The 21,432-nt window shown below is 40.9% G+C and overlaps 1 protein-coding gene across 1 annotated transcript in view; it reads left to right on the top strand.

The window, feature by feature from the left end:
• rptor (regulatory associated protein of MTOR, complex 1) overlaps positions 1 to 21,432 on the top strand; it is a 138,821-nt gene that overhangs the window by 97,991 nt on the left and 19,398 nt on the right. The window contains exons 20-26 of the mRNA XM_079219794.1: positions 1,020 to 1,160; positions 4,299 to 4,454; positions 10,334 to 10,452; positions 14,641 to 14,744; positions 15,344 to 15,521; positions 15,658 to 15,768; positions 20,190 to 20,295. Coding sequence (XP_079075920.1) covers positions 1,020 to 1,160; positions 4,299 to 4,454; positions 10,334 to 10,452; positions 14,641 to 14,744; positions 15,344 to 15,521; positions 15,658 to 15,768; positions 20,190 to 20,295 — 915 coding nt within the window. The remainder of the gene's footprint in view (positions 1 to 1,019; positions 1,161 to 4,298; positions 4,455 to 10,333; positions 10,453 to 14,640; positions 14,745 to 15,343; positions 15,522 to 15,657; positions 15,769 to 20,189; positions 20,296 to 21,432) is intronic.

Raw genomic sequence — 21,432 nt, 5'->3', positions numbered from 1 at the left:
ATAATTTATGTAAATCTCGGGAGTCTCAGTGCCTTCAGAATGTTCCTGTGACCATGATTAGTGGAGGAGAAATCTGCCAGCAATCTAATTGAAAGTCATAATTGGGTTTTATAGTGTTCCCAATTTTTCCCTTTTTTTTATTACTGACTTTATTGCATTTTCCAAGTTATATACAAAAGAAGTATCCCGACACAGACAAAAAAAATCTAATGAAAAACACAGAATACTTCTGCCCTCTAAATGGTTCAATGTGCGTTTGTAAGCATCATTGAGAGATTTTAAGAACCCTAGATTATTTGCAGATTAGGCCATGACATAAACATGTGAATCAGACTAGTAAGAGACAGTTTCATCAGTCACAAGTAGGATTTCAATCTTGATATGTTTTGGATAATTTGGCTTTTGTCAAATGGACACGGGGAACAATCTTAAATTGCTGAGTCCGTGTCTATAACAGGGAGAAGACTCATGTACTTGTCATGTACATGTCTCATTTAAACATAGGATGCCATAATCAAAGGACTTTGAAAGAAAAATAATTGTGACCAGATTTTAGGAATATGAAATACAACAGGATTTGTGACTGGGCAGAAAATGTACTTTTAAATGTTACTTGTCCATTAATAGTACAGGTTGGACATAGGCATAGGCATAGGCCATACATCCCTTAGTCTTGTGTCTCTCCAGAAACATCTACACATAATCTTTTGAAAACTATCAGACTGATAATTTAATTGAAATTAATTCAGTGGGCGTTTGCAGAAATTATAATTCAATGATCTTTGCAAAATAAAAAAAGTATGAAGAATTATGATACTTGACCTTATAAGTAATCATGAAATGCTTTATATTATAATTATTATTGTTATAAATCATTAAGAATATTTCTGAATGTTTATAATTATACAGTGCCATAAGCCGATTATAACACATTTTAAGTATGTTTATAATGTATTATAGACATGGGCGTAGAAATCGTTATCAAACTCTGATGTACACCCTCCTGTGTTCACATCCAGAGCCTGGTAACCTGACTCCAGTGAGGGACAGCCCGGCCATCCCACGCCTGAGATCGGTCAACTCCTACACCAACATTCGAGCTGCTACCACTGCCCGCAACCTGAACAAGAGCCTGCAGAACCTCAACCTTAATGAAGAAGGTAGGAGGGGGGAGAGTGCTGGGAAAGAGAGAAAATAAGGCAGATGGCAGAGATAAAGCAGAAATTTAGATTAATTTCTAGGAGGACTGAATGAAGACAAAGAAGACAATTTAGTCAGCTGAATGACAGAAATTAATCCAAGGAGAAACCATTAGCACGTTTCATAAGGTTTTCAGCTGTGGGCTGCCGATGTAACAGTCCCCAGACTTACTTATTCATTCTGTCATTGCCATTCTTGAGACTTACTCAGTGGGCATTAATAAGAGGTTTTACAACCAGCCGAGAGAAGACCATTTGGACAGTTTGTGGTGTGTTATTAATTCCAATCTGGCTCCAACTTGTATAAGTAACTTGATGAAGCTCCTCATTCTTGTCATTTATGTCTTCCAACTGTGTATTGTGGTTAAATGACAGAGCACACATGGACCATTTATTATAACTGCACAATAGAAAAATCCCCCTACTTATTTGCAGATGTCCAATCAGATTGCATCAATTTAGTCAATTGACACAATCAACACAATCAGTTATTTTGCTTGTAAAGCTGTGCCTACATGCACCAGGAGGCATTATACAAAAGCTTCTGATGCTCGAAGGGTCTCCACTTGCCATATCCTCTCACACGACTGATGCAGCCACAGTCTTTCAACGCTGCACTTCTTCAGCCGTTACTCAGGCTCGAATAAAGACGACTGAATATCTTGAGTCATTTAAAACTCTGTAAAAAGTATCCTCGTCCGTAACACCGTCTGCACTCATATTTTGGGATGACATGTTCACTGTTGGAAATGTAACTAGTTTGCAATACAAGTGAAAATATATAAAAGAGTTCTGTTATTGAGCGGCACTTGGAGCATCCTGTCAACCCAGAAGCGAAGACTACAGATTCAAGCTAAAATAGCAGCCTGTCGTTCTTCCTTGCATCCAACTACGTCACAGATACATCAAAGACGGCACTGGACGCAGGAAGAACAGCTTTCAAAACATCTTTCTGAGTAAATATAGCCCGCTTTCAGGAGTGAATTGCTTCAATGGACTACATTTGCCATCAACACTGATCAGGCTTCGACAGTAAAAGTGGCACATTTTCCCTTCAGTTGGCTAATATATATAATGAGAATTTTCAATTACTAATTTTAGAAGTTTCATGGTCGGGTTCAAATTGCACAGGCTCTGATTTGAGCATGGGTGAATCACAGTTCTATCTTCAATCTCTCAATTTCTAATAGTCATGAGTGCGATAGATAGATAGATAGAGTATGGGACATACTTAATATAAAAAAAGACAATGAATTAAAATGCACACAGGGAGCTGCTGCAACAGGCAGCTGCTGCAACAGGCAGCCGCTGGCACGGCGCCATCTTAATGGTTATGAAGTAACTCTTCCCAATTTTCCATTCAATACCTCTTCATTGGGCTCTGCTTTATTCAGCTCCTCAGTGATATTGGCCACAGGTTTTATAGTTGCTGCTCAAACCAGTTCAGTGACTGTTCAGATCTCACTTAGCCTGCCTGATGACCAGGGGGACAAGGAGCTGTCCATGGTGCTGTAAACAGGGGCAGGGATTACACTACAGGACACACTCCCTACTCTTAGTCATGAGCGGGCAGCATCCGTCACCATGAATACTGATAGATGGCTAACTTACTGAGCTGTTTTATTATATTATGTAGTTTCCTTGTAGATGTATTGTACCTTCAAAACAATAAGCACTGGCTGCAAATGTCTCTTCTTTATGCATGTAAATAGTTAAAATTTCTATGATTTTTGTCCATTCTCTGCCACGTGCCATTCTGTAGGGGTAGTGCAGTTTGGTAAGTTGCACCAGTGTCTAACTGGTGCAACTGGTGTATAAAACTGCCAGTTAGGCATCAGCCCTGAGTGAAGTCAAATCACTGTCACTGTGAAGTGTGCAGCCACCTGCTAACACCATTCCTAATTCACATATTCTCAGTGCTTAAACCAATGTGCAGCGGTGTTTATTAGTGATGGCGAGATGAAGCTTCCTGAAGCATTGAAGCTTTCCATCCAATTGGTTCGCTAATGGGCCGAAGCTTCACGGAGCTTCATTTGCTCTACTGCGCCACCAAGTGGACAATACATGTAAAACAAGCAGAGTGATCATAACGACACCATGGCTTTGGTGTGTGAAGCTTTAAATTTAATAAATGATGTTTGTGACGCCAATACATATTGTGTCTATCTTTATGATATAATGGCGGGGTCAAAATCAAAAGTCGAAACAAATTGGGAGAGGGTTGTGATGTGACTGTGGGTCAGTGGTTAGATATATCCGACTTTCAGTCAGAGGATCGGTGTTTCAATCCTCGGCTCCGTTAGTCCATGTTGATGTGTCCAATTTTTTAAGTAAAAATAAGAACTTTTCCATAGTGCTGGGCTTTTTGAGACTATTTCGCCTGCTTTATAAAATACCCTTTCACAGGCACACATGAAGCTGGGTACAGAGTGGAAGGGGGAAATCCATTGAGTTTCGCTGCCCCTTATATTTCAAATCGCACGGCAAACCCACGAACCATTTTCTGAATCAGTCACGTGGTACGGCCGGCTCGCGAGGCTTCGAACGTCACCACATACGTCATCGACACAAGCCTCGATACGCGCTTCACCAAAATCTACCTGGATTACTCGACACGTCCATCGAAGCCTCGACACGAAAGGACACATCACTAGTGTTTATCATCAATAATGCAGAGTATATTTCCACTCTCTTCCAATCTCCATTTCCACATTTCAGCCTGCAGTCAGTTTGGAGGATGCATGGCGTTTGGGTTTTGTGTGAGTCACGAGTAATGTGGAGATAAGGAGAATTACAGCTGGAGGCGACTGAGCCTGACATCTGAAATTTAAGTTATGAGCAAGTTCTTGTGTCGGCATGCAACCTTCAAGTATAAGTATTGCTCAGACCTTATTGGATGTTGATCGGTTTACAACAATAATCCCAACAATAAATTATATTTATACATTACTTTTACAGCAGCTAAAGTGCATTCTAGACAAAATAGGAGCCTATTTTTCTTCCAATACAACTCGTAATACATTTGTGATGGTCATGATTTTGTTGCTGATTGGATCAGAGGGTAACAGTTTTATGTGCATGTGTCTTTTCTTCATTCAGGTGGGCCAGCCGCCTTCTCTCCTGGTAACCTGAGCACTAGCAGCAGCGCCAGCAGCACCCTGGGGAGCCCCGACAATGACGAGTACATCCTCTCCTTTGAGACCATCGACAAAATGAGACGGGTGTCCTCCTATTCTTCGCTCAACTCCCTTATAGGTAAAACATCATGCCAATAACATCAACCGCTTTGGCGTCTTTTTTCAATTGTTCCCAATGAGGAGAGTGCATGTGCGGCTGCCTCGAGAAAAGGTTGCTGCACCCAGTGTCTGAGCGTTTCTTCGGGCCGCTCTAAGCAAGTTAAAAATCTCTGATCTTTAAAAAAAAAAAAAAGAGCTGGTGATGTCACTGAAGCTTGATTTGGCCGTGTCTTTCTATCCTAAACTTTATATTTCGGACATGCACTAAAAGACCGAAATGTCCATTTGTGAGAGCAGATCGGCCGGGCGGACACTGAATGTTGCTGGTGAGTGTTGACCTTTTATTACCGTACGCCTTGTCTGGCCCCGCTCTCACGTACGACTGTCAGATTGAGTGGTGACAAGCTGATCCAAACAAAGTATGAAGCAGACCTCCTGATGCCCTGATAGGATAAAATGATTGCTTTAATTCTGTCTCCTGCTAGTTCAGCCGACTTGAAGAGGGGGAGCAGTGTTGTAATAAAGTGGTGAATCAGAGAAACAAAGTGTAATTTTCTGGTTGTTTCACTGCGGTTACAATCCAAAGCACAAATAAACACACCCACTCCTCCGTACAACCCAGTGTGAAAGTGCCGTCTTGTTGGATTTGTAATCTGTAATGTAAGAGAAACGTCCCCAGCACAGCAAAATGAGAAGAAAGGAGAAAATGCAGTCTGTAAATACAAACACAACCAAACACTTGAAGTGGGTCATAAGTGATGACTGAGAAAGATAGATTTTCTTATGAGTCTATATATACATTTTATTTTTATTTTTTTAATTCCTGCATATTACACCGTTTAAGCCCACAGCCATTTTTCAGGTTGTGTTGTCTTTGAAACTGGGCATTTTTTTTAAATTAGTTTATCCCATCATCATGATATCCATTTTCCGTCCGGTATTTACCCTGTGAATAAAATGCCAATTGTGCGTCTGAAGACTGTTTGCAGCATCAGTGATTGCCCTGTTGGGTCATTACAGCATGCTGCTGACAGCAGCTGGGACTGTGTTGCATGGCTTGACACACATGACCTGCTATCCCATGACTCCCTTGAGGACTAAGCTTGAGAGAGAGAGAAAAACATGGGGAAATAAATGACCAGGAGAATGTGATGGCACCAGAGACGGAGGCTATAACTGAAAAGGGTGAAACCCCCTCAGACAAGGGAGGTGAGAGAAGAAAGCTCCCAGTCCTAGAATAAAAGATGTTGAAAAAAGGTTTGCAGATGTGTAAAGGACAGTAGAGAGGAAGATCGGTTAGACTCCGTGAGCCACCTGAGCACCATTTAAGTGCTTTTTCTCGTATGCTGAACTCGAAACCGCTCACTTACCCTTGTTCTTCGGTGATTGGCAGGCTCCACCATGCGTCCTGACGGCCAGTTTGTGTGCGAGCAGGAAAACCATTAACTCCCTCCCACCCCTTCGGGAAAGTGGAAAGTGAAACTGGGGGTTCCCATTCTCTCTCTCTCTCACTCTCTCTCTCTCGCTCTCTCTCTCTCTCTCTCTCCTCAAATTGTTGCATTTAATGTTACAACCCTCTTGTAATTTCCAAGCCGCCCTGTCACATCCCAGTATGCAATTTTTGCCCGTCACAATGGTAAATGAGTTGAAATGGAAAAGTAAATAGAGCTACGGAGAACAGTGCATTTGACTTGGCATGAAAGTAGGTTCAAGTGCTATAAGGAAATGTCCTTTTCAGCGGGTTTTCTTTGACTTGTTCGTTAAATGAATGCCACCTTATTTCAAGTGTGTCTGACTCAGTCAAGTTCAGCTCCATAGAGGCCTTTTAAAGAAACAGACGAATTTCCTCTGCTCTTGAATTCAACTTTAACACAATATACTGTGCAAATATGGATGGAGTTGCACTCATATGCTACATATTCAGTGTTTAGTCCCATATGTTTCGTTCTCACACAGACAAAGTAAAGGTGATCCAATAAAGTTGTCTGCCCTTTTTTTCTTTATAGGACGATATAGGTAATTTCTTTCATCCACTTCTCTTTTATAATTAGGGTAGCATTTCTGCAATTTCTTTTTTAGGTACAGGTACAATGGGACACCAAAACTTGAAAGGTAATGATTGATGAACAAAAAACAAAAAAAAACAGCCCGGCACATCGTTTGTTCTCATTACCCTTTTATCCGACAAAGTTAGCGTACAATGTTCCGGTTAAACCTTTTTCAAGCTGCTTACTGCTGGAGCAAGGTCCCCCTGGTAAACGGGTTAAAAAACATATTGGCCCACTATGTCCCAGCCTCCCAGCGCACTTGTTTCTAACTCCCACCTCGCAGTGTGCTGCATGTATCAACAAGCAAGGCAGAGGAGATGAATGGATGTTGGGAACAATATTCAGGAGTATAAAGAAACAACTGAAATGCATACTTGAGTGTTGAATTCCATGTTTTGTTGGCATTTACGTCTTTGTTGTCACTTACATTCGGTTATCTAACTCACCCGAGACTTCATATGTAATTTTGTTGTTTTTTGTTGTTTTCTTATTTGCCTTCATCTTTTGTCTGTTTTGAAGTTTGCTTCATACGACCCTTGGGGCTTTGTTTTTCATCTCGCCTGAAAAATGTAAGAACTTGTTTCTCTCTTTTTGGAATACAGCAGCATACTTTCTCAGTTTTATCACATATATGTTTTAACACTGCGAACAAACAGAAGCAAATGTTGACATGTAAAGTGGCCTTTGTATTATATTGTCTAAAACAAATTGAAACCATAAATGCTAAATGCAGCAGTTGCTGGACACTGGCCTGCAGGAAACCAGCAAGATAGCAAAACTATGTGGGAGTCACATTTACACACATTTACATTTTAAACATTTGTTCTTTTCCTTGTTTGCCTTTGCCTTCTTACTGTAGTTTGTACAAATCCTACTATGCTGTCTCTGCCACACCAGGATCTTTGGGAGGCTGTAATGTAGATGAAATCCAAACTGTAAGATAGATAAAAGATAATGTTCAAAGTTTGCTTTTGATTAGCAAATGTGAAGAAGTAAATGTAAAAATGTAAATATTAATGGTTGTCATGCTAATATGCTCCCAGTGACTATGTTAACATGCTGATGGTATAATGTTTACCATGTTCAGCATTATAAGCCCAATTCATGCTTGCTGTCCACAGGGACCCCCGTGTGGATGACCACTCGCTGCCCAAAATGTGTGACTACACAAAAAGAACACGCCATCTGCACATTCTCTTTTTCTCTGGGACCAATGTTCTGTATTCTCCCCCTTCGCCCTGCTCTTGTTGAGCTGGTGTTCACGTCTTCATTTTCCGGCCCATTCTGTGGTACTTAGAAAGGGGGGGAAATGATGTATTAACTTGTCCAGAGTAAATTTCTCCCCAGCCTTCTTTTTATATTTCCTCTATTTGATTCTTAATGATTCCTAATCGCCGCCAGCTTGTTTTTGGTCTTCCAAGTTTTCTTTTGCTTGGAGGAGTCTAGCTCAGAGCAATATTTGGGACTTGATCAGCTTCCAAGCAGATGGCCCAGCCATCACTGTCATTTGCCTTCTTCGGGACCTTAAATAGCGGATACAAATCGCATGGCAGTGCACCCAATTACTTTCGAGATATTTTAACTCAAAACCAAAAATGTTAACCGTTTAACAGCCGACTCAGGGGAACACCAAAGTCAGTCTGATGGATCCTCTGGTGAACATGAATGTTCACAAGATTTCATGGCAATTCATCCCATAGTTGAGAGATATTTGGTATAAGGCCAGCTAAGGCTCAGGTTGTCCACAAATCACATGGTTGGCAGTTTGATCCCCAACTCCCGTCCACAAGGCAATGTGTCTTGAGCAAGACATTTAACCTCAATTTGCTCCTCATAGTCGGACTAGCACCTTGCATGCAATCTCGCTGCCGGTGTATGAATGAGAGGCAAAATTGTAATGCGCTTTGGATGGAAGCACTATATAGCTCCATTAAATGCCTCATAAAGTAACGCCGTGCTTAACATCTCCTGTATCTGCATTGACATTTATATTTTGTCACATCATGGGCTTTGATTCACTTCTATCCGTGTCAGTGTATTTTAGACATTCTCCCATTTGAAGAGCAACACAGAAATGATTTGGTGCTGCTTGCACAGCTTACATTCCTCTTAGAAATGTATTTACACTTTGCTTTAAAATGTTCAGATGCTTTTTTTATGTCTCAAACATTTACAGCTCCAAAAATCACTAAGCAGAGTCAAAAGTATTTGATGTCATCTGCCAAAATTGAGAAGGCCATAAAACAGTGATGCAATGGTTCATTTAGCCAGTAATTAACATCTTTACTACTGTACATCCATTCCACTGTGAGCAAGCCTCGTGTCAAGTCAGGACAAGCCACTGGTGCAGCATTCTGCCAGTGAGTAATGTAAGCCGTCACGTTCCCTCATGTGGACTATGTAGAGGCGGTGCAGTGGTAATTTGTGTGCACTCGTAATGTAGTGCAGCAGTTAAATGAGAAAGGAACCATATTTCACATTTATCAACTGGCTGTTTACTGCAGCAAGTAGCGCTCTGGCTAGCCATTGCTAATCATATTCTGCCCCTTAGGCTGCAGCCTAATCTCCTCTTTAACTCCATCACTCATATTTGCTTCATTTTCATCTTTTACCTCTTCATTCTTCTCTTGGTTTCCTGTTTTTTTCCTACTCTTTTTGTCTACTTTCTCTGTCACTTTTTGCCTTTTTTACTCATCTCTGTCGTATCTCACAGCATCTCACAGGCTTCTGAAATATTATATCTCTCCCTCTTCTCTTTTTTCTTTACTCCTTCTAGCCTCTTTGCTCTTCACTTTTTCCAGATTTCTTCTTGTGTGTGTATTGTATCCTTCTGTCTCCAAGCTGTAGCTCTCCATCCTCCTCCCTTCCTTTGTCTCCTGTCTTTTGAAGCTTAGTCCCATTGAACCCTCTTGTCACTCTCTTGAGAGGAACTATAAGAGGGCCCAGGCTTCATTCATACCCACTTCTCCACAGCACCCTTAGGAGATTGCACCCTAGGCTTTGCATGTCTGCCTCATGGAAAAGTGACGATGGGGAACCAGTGAGATGATAAAAGGAAATGAGATAAAAGTGTTCGTCCTCTCACAGGTCAAATTCAGAGGACCACTCGCATGGTTGAGGAGGAGATGGGATGTATCCAAAAAGTGGAGGTGAAATGAGAAACGGTTGGAGACTAATACTGCTCAGTGTCCCCGTGGCTGACACTGAGGGAAGAGAGAAAGGTGACAGATTGAAACTGACAGACAAAGGGCCAAAGCAGAAAAGGCACAGCAACAAGGAAGGAGGCTCAGTGTGCAGCAGAGACAACATGCTAAAGTTATTTAGTTAGCAAAGGTTAGTTTAAAATCCCAAGTTCGAAGAACAATAAATAAGAGGGAATAGAAAACACCTGAGAGTGGAGGGACTTTGTTCATTTGTATTCATGATAACAGCGACAGTTGACAGCAATGAAGCTCCAGTGGATGAGAAGAAACAGCTGTTTGTAGTGCGTGCGTGCGTGCATTGATTAATGATGTTCATTACCTCACACTGGAGGTCATTTTCCCCCTGCCACCTCAACAACTGCAGGAGAAGAAATGGCAGGTCGCGTGATGCTAATGTGATGATTGTACATTACCACTTAGCTGTTAGCTCTGCTGTGTTAATGAACTTAAATGGGAGTGATGAGGGTTACACAAGAGTTAGATGTATGTGTTGCTGGGTGTATTGTGTGTGTGTGTGTGTGTGTGTGTGTGTGTGTGTGTGTGTGTGTGTGTGTGTGTGTGTGTGTGTGTGTGTGTGTATTCATCTCTTACGTATGTATGAACAAATTAAAATATGATGAACTTAATTATTTGCTTGTCTGTTCCAGGTGTGTCCTTCAACAGTGTTTACACTCAGATCTGGAGAGTGCTGCTACATCTCGCTGCAGACCCTTTTCCTGAAGTGTCAGATCTGGCCATGAAGGTGCTCAACAGCATAGCATACAAGGTTTGTTGTGTTTGACCCTTTTACTGGACCTTGTTCTTTGAAATAGCAAGACTACATCAGACACACAGCTTATCATACTGAGCTTATTGTTTGAGCCATTGTCACAGTGTTGTGCTCTTGAGTGGTTAAAATAATGAGGATCCCAGATTTGAAGCTTTTGCATTGTAAGTAATTTTGAAGCTGAGTGTTAGCATTGTTTTTGAGAGTGTAATGGTTATGTCATGATTTACTTTTTGTCTCTGTTTCATTATGTCAGTTCTTTTCACGACATGGTTATGCGGTGAAAAAGGTTTTCAAGCACACGTGCCCCGCCCCCCCACCGGCATTTTCTTCCTCCAAAAGGCCATTACTTTTGTGCAAATGCAGTTAAGGGCCAATGACTCCCCCAGGCTTGGCAGATCAGAGAGGCTGCCGTAACTTAAGCAGCCATAATAACCACTATAGTCCACCACCCATTCTAACCCTCAGGCTAAATGTCGTGTGTTTCCTACCACCAACACCAATTGTCCCCTCAATTACCTTCAGAGGAGCAGCATCTCTGCAATGAGACTCTCTACTGGACTGCAATAAAAAAAAGGGACTTTATTTACAACATAACGCAATGGAGTTCTCTTTAACCCGTTAACAAACATGTTTTCAGCAATTCTATAACCAGAGGGCAGACGACTGAAAAAGAAAGACACAATTTAATGTAAACACAGCTTTTATAGGAACATATTCAAATGCTTTGTCATGTTCATGGTCAGCATTTGTAGATCTGGAAGACTTGCAAATGGCATGCAATGGAAAAGTGTGACTTGACTTGAACTTGTCTCCACTGCCTTGGACTTGAGGAGAGAAGATCCGACTTGAACGTGTCTTGATTAACGTAAAACTTGTCTTAAGTGACTTGAGATCTTAATTGATTTTTTCTTGATGGGCTTGAGTGTTGACTTGAACTTGTTTCCTTTGACTTGAGACTTTACTTCTTGATTTTATTTTAAATTCACTTGACGCTTGACTATGATTTAATTCTATTGACTTGAGATGGACCTATCCTGACTGATTTGAGACTTGACTTGAATTTCCTAAAGGATATCCAGAATAACTTGATTAACGTTGATTAACTTAATTTAAATTGCTAAAATACAGTAAAACCCTGTGGGAAGAGTTCTATCCGAACAGAAAAAATTCTACTTCTTTCTTGCATTTTCATCTCTGCCTGCTTCTGTGAAGGTGGGAGGTTTCTTAGACTGTTCAACACGCCTTCGTCAGAGCTTTATAAAGCTTATAACTTTTACATGTTTGAACCGAACAACACACTTTTTTGACTATAACTCCATGGTAACTCCCCAATGCTTCGTTTTATCCGATTCTTTAGGTCTTACAACTCTGCAGGTTGTTGTTTAGGCCTTGAACCATGGAGTTGGAAAAACTCGGGGGCGACTCTTGATAAAATTATGCTCAGATCATGCTGGATGTTCATAGTTTTGATGAAAATATGGTATAAAAGTGAGTTATTTTAAAATATACTTTTTTTTCACAACTAAATTCTGAAAAAAATTATATAAAATAATACAACTATTAGAACTCATAGGGGGTTCATACGACTACTTGAAGAATGGGTAGAGGGAACCCCAGAGCGCCTGATCCCGCACATATGGGGGATCTGGTGTGTAAAACCTGTCTTCTCTGTATACCAGAAAAATGAGATATACAGTTTGACATTTAAAAAAGGCAATCTAAACACCTTTAAATGCCTACTTTCTGAAGTTAATGAGTTATTGTAGATGGATCCCACATAATTTATTTTCCTGCAGAGAGCTCATCAGAGAACATCCATCTCAAATTCACACGTGTTAACATTAGACTAACTATGAATCCAGCTCTTTTAATTAGGATTTTAAATGTCAAATGTTACTGATTTGTAACAAAATGAACAAGGTCAGCAGCTAATTAAAACTTACTTGCTTCTCAAAAGATGAAAGCATGAAATGCTTTTTAATAGCCCCCTTTTGCTACATGATGCTGAGGTGAATGGCTTAAGTCTTTTTTAAATCCTGTGCCTGGTCTTTTGTCTGTAAGTTTGACCTGTGAAGTTTCAGGACAAAAGAAGATGTATGCCCTTATTTAAATTGAAACCTGATTGTTTTCACTTGACAAGGAGGGGAAATAAAAAAAAGCATGTGACCATATCAAATCTTTAAATGTTTGCATGGACCTTGGGAAGGCTCTACTCATCACTTTTTTTTCTCTCCATAGTTGAGATAACAATGAGAAGAGATTAAGACTTGAAAGCCTTAAATCTTCTTAATTCCCTCACCGGATGCAGCAGATATCTCTTTTCTAAAACTTACCCCCCACCCCCCCTATGCCGATCTACCCACCAATCCCAACTTCCCTCATCAGTTTGCCATCTCTGCCTTGACCAATCCCCTCTTACCTTCACCACTTTGGTGTCATCATCATACATCAAGGCATTGTTTCCTTAAATAATTAAACGGGAACAGTAATTTCTTTTTGCTCAGTTGACTAACTTTCCAGCCAATTATTGATGGAGAAAGTGAGGGGAAGCGGGTTGAAACAGGAGAGCAAGCTGTTTCCCAGCGTGGAGAGAAGCAGCTGGTAGAACAGATTACCCCGGTTTCCTGCTAATGTGAGAATTTTGCATATGACATTTTCTTGAAAGCCTGTCAGCAGATACAACGTGTGGCCTCCTGGGTTAGCATGATGTTTGTTTACCACATGTTGATGATCCGCAAATGTTGATGAATAATCCATGAACATGTACCATAATTGAGTCGTTTTAACTGATGAGCATGCAACTTCACATCCATACCAGCATCTGGTAAAAAGTATCTTTTATGTTTTCTTCCCTTAAAGGGACAGCTCACCGCAAAAACTAAAATACAGATTTTCCTTCTTACTTGTAGTGCTATTTCTAAATTTAGACTGGCTTGGTGTTAGTTGCTTAGTTTTGGAGATATCCAACGGAGATGTCTTCTCTCAAATATAAAGGAACTAGATGGCACTCGACTTAACAGTAATGTATTTTTTTCCAGAAATCATGACCTGGTTACTCAAGATAATCCACAGGACACCATTGATGTATACATCTTGTGCTGTCGTGAGCATCTCGTCCATCAGTAGATGCACACTTCCTTCTGAGTGGTGATATAGTTGGCAGGTGTAGAAAGAAAATAGTTTGAGTGCGTGAATAAAGCATATAGCCTTTTAATGCAGGATAGGATGATAACCACACAACCACGTTAAGATTCTTTAGTTTGAGTTTTTACTATGTTACAGCTGCACTTTGCTGCAACCTCTTTCTAACTCTCATATGAGCTCCAGAAGGATTTATGCTGCTGTGGTTTGCCAAATAATCTAGTTTATTTGTGATGTCAGTTGTGTACTGCTGCCTTCACACATGAGCTGCTACCAATCATCTTTGTCAAAGGAATATGCATATCCTAAATATTTTTGTATGTGCTTTTCTTTGTTCATGTCTTTCTCCTCCATATTGATTTTGTGCTTGAGTAGAAAAGGTACTTAGATTAGCAACTGAGCTATTTCCATAATAACCCTTTCAGCCAGTTTTACTGCTGTTTTGTTTCACTTCCAACTGCCTCCTAATGAAGCACTAACAGCCAACCCTCGTAACCGCAGTGGATTAAATGTGTGTAAACTTTGCATCAAAAACTTTTTCCCCTCCTTCTCAGCCTTTTAGGTACAAGCACAAATAAAATATACCTGCCGCTATTCTGTAATTAGCATAGAAATCAAATCAAAGGTAGTAAAATGTGTTTGCCTGTGTTAATTAGATTTAGGCAGCACGCAGTTTTCTCTCCACCTGGTCTGAGTAAACAACAACTTTTGCTATTCATCAATGAGGCTTTGCCTCTATTGTCTTTATTAAGTTTGCGCCTCCCTTGTGAGCAGCCGTTAGACAACTCACAACGAAGAGGTTATATTACCTGCTCAGCCTGATGAGATAAAGTTCTAGAAAATTCAGCAAACTTTGTAAAGTGCTGCACTTTTCACACGCTGTTACAGTGACAAGAGTATCCTGATTTTAGGTATTGCTTCTAACCCTGATCTCAGGCGGGTATTCCTGTCCCTTCCTCCCTTTTTAATCTCTGATTTCACGATTCCATTTGGATGACTTGATTAAACTACAGGATTTTAACCAACAAGTTTCTTTCTCGCCAGGCCACAATGAACGCTCGGCCCCAGAGGATCCTGGACTCTGGATCTCTCACGCAGTCAGCCCCAGCCAGCCCCACCAGCAAGGGCACGCACATCCACCAGGCTGGGTGAGGGAAGATATCTCTCACACACACACACACACACACACACACACACACACACGCACACACGAACATCCTCAACCATAGAAAACTCATTTCAGTAAAGCCCCAAAACATCTGCATCATGCATACAGCAGCCTTCCCTCTAGCACGACGCAAACACAATTTTATTTAATAGGCAGTCTGAGGACCCTTCGGTTGAGGGATGTTAACTCCTAAGAAAGAGATAAACCCCTTAATATTTTGTTTTCAAGAGTGTTCTGACAAATGTTACCACGAGGCTGGCAACAAAACGCGAGGCAACACACAGTTAGAATAAATTATATTTAATCAAATATTTGAATGTGGATTGTGCCTAAACAAGAACATACAATAAACCAGAAAGAAAATTATGAGGAAAAAAGACTAACTTAATAAAGATAAAAGTTTTCAAAATGATCACACAAAATCATGGATATAGAAATAAATATGATATGATGAATATAACAAATGTAGAGCCAACTTGAAATGCAATGTAACTTGTTTTCTTCACATGTTTCTGTCGACACTAAGGGAATGACAAGGCAAAGCTGTTAGTTTCTAATATGAATGTCTCTGTTTGTCAGTGGATCTCCTCCCATGCCCAGCACCAGCAGCTCCAGCCTGACCAACGAGGTGCCCAAACCCCCCGCCAGAGAGCAGCCGGCTACACGGCCTCCCTACACCCCCACATTGGGAGGACAGGCGCCGCACTCACACCAGTTCCCCCGCACCCGTAAGATGTTTGACAAGGGACCTGAGCAGGTAGAGGAACGCCCTACTCGTCTTTGTGTGTGAAACAGGCGGAAAATAAACCGTAATCAGCAACTGCATTGTTATTTTCTTCAGTTTAACTCTTTGAATCCCTAAAATGTATGTGTGTGTGCGTTTGTGTGTCCAGGGAGCTGAGGATGGGGACGAGCCAGGCGGTCACAGGAACTACATCAGTGCAACCCTCCAGACGGGCCTGTGTGATTGGAGCGCCAAGTATTTTGCTCAACCTGTCATGAAGGTAGAGTCCCAGTCTCTCTTCCCTTTCCCATCCATCATGACTTTTGACCACCTCTCTCTGATAGTCTTTATATATATATATTAGGGCTGGACAAAATTTAACTGATGAATCGCATGATTTTTCTGAGATTAATCGCGATTAATTGTATTATGCGCCAAATTCAATAATGAAGTAAAAACTAGTATATTGCGTGCTTTTATTTTAAAGTAATGTTATCAGAACAATATAACAGGCCCTCTGGAACAACAGCAAGTTAACAACAGTATATAAATCAAAAATATATGCCAGGGAAGAAAAAAAAGATGTATTTTATTTTTTTAATGCTTCTATATGACTGGTCATTCAATTAAATATTGTATTTTCAGATGTTGTAGACTATTTTATTCTAATGTAAAACAGCTTAATATCATGCTGAAGAAGAAACATTTGTCTTTTATCAGGGAACAACATAAACAGTCTGTTCAGTAGTAAGGGTCCCTGTGAGGGACAAGCCACTCCTTCTTTTGTCATGTTCAGTTTGTTGCTTACCGTAAAGATTTATGTTAAAGACCAGCAATTGATTAACTTTATACAAAAGCAATAAGTGCTTTTGATCTTGTTCAGTTTTTCTTACTCAATGAGAAATGTCCAGTCTGTGTTGGCTTGAACAAGTGCACTGAAGTCTGTTTGAATGAGGTGGAGATGTGAAGGACAGCTAACAGGTATCTCAGCGGCGGCTTTGCGCATGCGCGATTAATGTTCACTCTGGATTAATGTTCACCACTGGATTTGGACACTGCAGCGTGAGGCTCCTTTGAGCGCTCTGTGCTCGTTGAGGACAGAAACTACAGAACAATACGTGCGTCAGTCTGTTGGCAACAAGCCGGTCGGTGAGGCTGCGTAAGCGCGGACTCGCACATACGTAAATCGCCTTCAGCATAAAAGCAGTGCCGTTGTATTGCATTTATGGCGTGCATCTTATTTATTTCTTTTTCTTTTTTGATTGACCTCACGCGAGCCGGACTGGGAGAGCCGTAAGATGCCCAGGTCTGAACTACGCCGTCTGGGAGAGATTTGAAGTGCAGCACCTGTGTGCGGCAGCATTAAGCCCCTCCCAATGCAAAAAATAAATAAAAGAGTTAACGCATGGTCAAATAATTAACACCGTTAATAGTTTGCTGCGTTAACTTGGTTTTAACGTGTATATATATATATATATATATGCCACCGCACCACATCCCACTCACGTAAAACATGATATTTCTGTGAGGCTTGGCTGGAACAAACGTTCACTTGGACTCGAGGATGAACTGATTCGATTTTGGTAGTCAATGATCGCTGTGACCTCACATTCATCCCAATCTCTAGAATGTGATTTCTCAGAAATGAGAGAATTTCTTCCAATTTGGCACAAACGTACACTTGCACTCAATGAGGCGGAGGCGTACAACCAGTGGCGGCTGGTGGCAATTTATTTTGGGCCATCTAATCCCACTATGATTCAATGCAAAAAAAGGTATCAAACATACTACTTTGCAGTTAAATATTTAACATTTATTCCAACACTTTGACATAATAAGGACATCTCATTAATACAAGTCAGTATATTATTATGAAGGTGATCTGCAACTTGACTGGTTGGAGAAGGCAAACAAATACGAGGTGGTAATTCTAGTTTTATTTGACAATAGACCTCAGGGTTGTGCCTCACTGGGCTCCACACAGAGGCCTTAAAGCAATGCGATAGTTGAGTCATTGCTTTGATAACATTTTGACATTTATACAAATTAGTCAATTAAAAAAGAAAAACATAAAATCCATCTTTCTTTAATCAATGATTTAAAAATAAAATCTTCCTAGGCCAAGCAATCTAGTACTTAAATAGCAGCTTAGAGTTGTTGCTAAGCAACACAAAAGTACTATGACAGGTATTATCAGTTTTCACATGAATATGGATGTAAAGTTGTGTCATAGGTGCACTTTGTAATGCATTTCACAATGGCTTTAGGAGTTACTAAGACATCTGAGAACATGAACCGCATTAAAGAACATATTTTAGAAAGTCTTTTGGGAAACCGCAGGTGAGGGACCAATCACAGTGTGAGGTAGTACCTGCTGCTTGTACAAAATGGCTTATGTGAATAATTGAGCTCGCTGAGATCCATGATTTAACATCCTCCAGAGTGAAATTCAAGATTAAAAGAAGTGTTTTTTTTAATAATAGAGAAAAACAGAGGTGTTGAAAGTGAAGTAAAGCTCATAAAGGCAGGCAGGATGAAAGTAAGAGTGGCAACAAAAGGTGATAAAAAGCAGAGAGATGACTGGACGGGAAGAGTGAAGAATGAGTGAAAGAGCAGGCGGAGAGGAGAAGGGTTTTGCCATAGCGCGAATCAGAATGCTGTGTGGGCAAAATTTTGAGTGCTGCCATAAAACTCCCTTCCATTACAAAGCTGTGTGTGAGTGTGTGAGTGAGTATGCCTCAAAGTCTGCACACGGGTTATCATATCACTGTGTCAGCAGCATGAGAGCAAAATGTGTGTGTGTGTGTGTGTGTGTGTGTGTGTGTGTGTGTGTGTGTGTGTGTGTGTGTGTGTGTGTGTGTGTGTGTGTGTGTGTGTGTGTGTGTGTGTGTGTGTGTGTGTTTCAGAGAGTGTATCCACATCTACAGCCGTAGTGGTGTGTGAGGCGCAAGGTCAGTGAAGACTCTATTCACATGAGTGTGATTCAAAAGAAGTTGTCCAAAGCTACAGGTTAATATTTGAGAGAGACAGAGTTAAGGAGAGTGCAAGAGCAGTGGTTACAAACACAGTGGATCAATAGTGTGTGCACAACCCTGTCCATGCAAATAAGTTCTACAGCGACAACCAGGAGGAAGCCAATAACGTTCTCTTTTTGTCTGCAGTAACAACGTAGTAGTTATTAACTCCTGCGTTTCACAAGTTAGTCTCACCAAGCAACAGACCTCAGAACTGAAGCTTCCTGAGTGGCCAGAGACTGTGTGTGTGTGTGTGTGTGTGTGTGTGTGTGTGTGTGTGTGTGTGTGTGTGTGTGTGTGTGTGTGTGTGTGTGTGTGTGCGCGTGCGTGCGTGCGTGCGTGCGTGCGCATACGTGCGAGAGTGATATCAGGAGGAGGATATGGTCAAAATGGATCAATAAGACCTCATCTACATTCTTTGGAGATGTAAAGACAAACCTTTTTTCTTTTACCTGCCAAAATCTCACTGGTTTTCACAGATGGGAAAAAAGTAACTGAAAAAAAACCCACTATCAGCTGGCTCTTAACTGGAACACACGCACACACACACACACACAAACTTAGACACTGCATGTGATATACAGATAAACCTGACTTGACAGCACACATTACATGAATATTGATTACACTCAGTAGTACTATGGTCACGTGGCACTGTAGCTGTGTCGTTCTGTCAAGCTGTTTAGCATTCAGTGGGCATTGTATACCTTTTAAAAATGTGCATAATAAGCACACACTGGCAACCAGCATTTAAACACACACACACACATCTTTTTTCTCCGTTGTTTACTCTGTTGTTTATTTATTTATCTGTCATGCATATAATAGCAAGGTAATGTACAGTTTTAATTTTACTTTGAGGTGAAACATCATATACATTCTGCATATTGAAGTCTTGTTAAAAAGGGAGTCATTAAAATAACGCTGGGACTAAATCTCTGGGGGGCATTTAGTCACAAAGTTATTTCATATTGTCCCTCAGCTCAACAGATGTTGTCAGATGTGATTGAACAAAGTGAACTTGATGACTTGACTCATTGTCTGATTAACAGTGCGAGCTTCACTTTACATTGTAGTTAGCAAAGTAATCAGGCTGGTAATGTGATGAGAAAAGTTGGTAACTGTTGTATTATCAATGCCTATTGGTGCAGTCTGAGAGCAAACTGGGACCTGACAACCAGGGTTGAAGGCCTAAAGAAGTAGTTAAATCTTTAGAGGAATATGTTGATGTGATTTGTAAAAGAACATCTTGAGTCTGTGTGTTTTGTTTTGAGTCTGGACACAGCTAGCTTACCTTAGCATAGAAACTAGAAGTTGAGCTAAAATGGCAAAAAAACAAAGCACCAACACTAGAGCTCACTAATTACCATCTTTTATCTCATTTGTTTGCTCCATACGTAAACTATGCCGGTATCAAAATGTTGGAGGGAAATGCATTCAATACAGACATTAAAGGGACAGTTCACCCCAAAATCAGAAATACATATTCTTCCTCTAACCTATAGTGCTATTTATCCATCTAGATTGTTTTGGCGTGAGTTGCATTTGGAGATATCAGCTGCAAAGATGTCTGCACTGAAAACATCAATTTCAAAAAACTCAACAGCAATGTCTCTTTTCAGAAAGTATGACCTGGTTACTGGTTATCAGGTGAATCTCTCTCTCTGTGTTTTATTCACTCTTTCAGATCCCAGAGGAGCATGACGTGGAGAGTCAGGTGAGGATGGAGCGGCAGTGGAGGTTCTTGAGAAACACTCGTGTGAGAAAGCAGAGCCGAGGCATCACACAAAAGGGTTAGTGACACACACAAACACACACAGACATGTATTTCAATGTGCACAGTGGGGCTCAACTAATGTTTTTTTTTATACCATATGCTTATATAATTTGGCGACTTGTAATTTTTTTACTGACTGTCTGAGGTCCAAGAATAAAACTTTGAGGGACTCCAAATTTTGGGTGATTGGATGAATATTGACGATTGGCTGACTGCTCAGCAGATTGGTTTAATCTCAAATGTAGTGTTCGAATCGTTTGCCGGCACTGCATGTTGGAAAAGGCAGTAACAAAACATAAATGTTCCCAAATAGGTGATTTTTATATGTGGCCAGTTGGAAAATGTTAACATATCACTCAACCCTAGTCCACATGCCAGGTTGATTTGAATACGCAATTACAGAAAATAGTCTCTGTCTTAGATGTCAGGATGCTTATGTTTTCATTTTAGAACAGTCCTTTCTGATTAGTAGCTCTATTACCAGCAGTATCAAATGCAGTGCTAAGATCACATAGCATGAGCACTGAGATTTTGCCAGGTTCATGTTTAATTTAAAGTTTTTGTAGCTTTGATGAGGGCTGGATGAAATCCAGACTGTCTAGAAAAGGACAGACTGAGACACACAGTAGGTGTAGATGGTGCAGCTTTGTTTCAGACATGTGCGCAGATGATTTGCAATGATGCAGGAGGATTGATCAATCCATAGTCCCCTTTATGAGTCACCGGACTCCCCTCTCACACACACACACACACTCACACACTTTCTGACTTAGACCCAGAAACCCACACATTATAAAACCCCGGGGTGCCAGCACACACACAGACTCCCTCGGTGAAGTCAGAGTCTCTCAAACAGAATAACTAACACCTCCAACGTCATTGGCAGCCCCCTCCGCACACACATTCACACACACACGCACACAAAGAGATTGGTGTCAGAGCTGAGGTTTGCCCCTTCACATGTCTGCTTCTAAATCATTGAATTCCTCTCTATGCTCAGTTTCTTTTTAAAAGAGAGAGAAGTAGTAGGGTTGCCCTCATTCAGTCGGTTCACTCCAGAGAGAGATGAGATGAGATGAGAGGAGGGAGAAGGAGGGAGAAGGAGGATGGAGGGCAAAGAAGACTGAGGACGAAGGAGGAGAGAGGGAGGCAG

The sequence above is a fragment of the Taurulus bubalis genome (assembly GCF_910589615.1).
Source record: "Taurulus bubalis genome assembly, chromosome: 6".
Taxonomy (NCBI): Eukaryota; Metazoa; Chordata; class Actinopteri; order Perciformes; family Cottidae; genus Taurulus; species Taurulus bubalis.
Note: the sequence above shows the minus strand (reverse complement) of the source record. Positions and strands in the feature narration are given on the sequence as shown.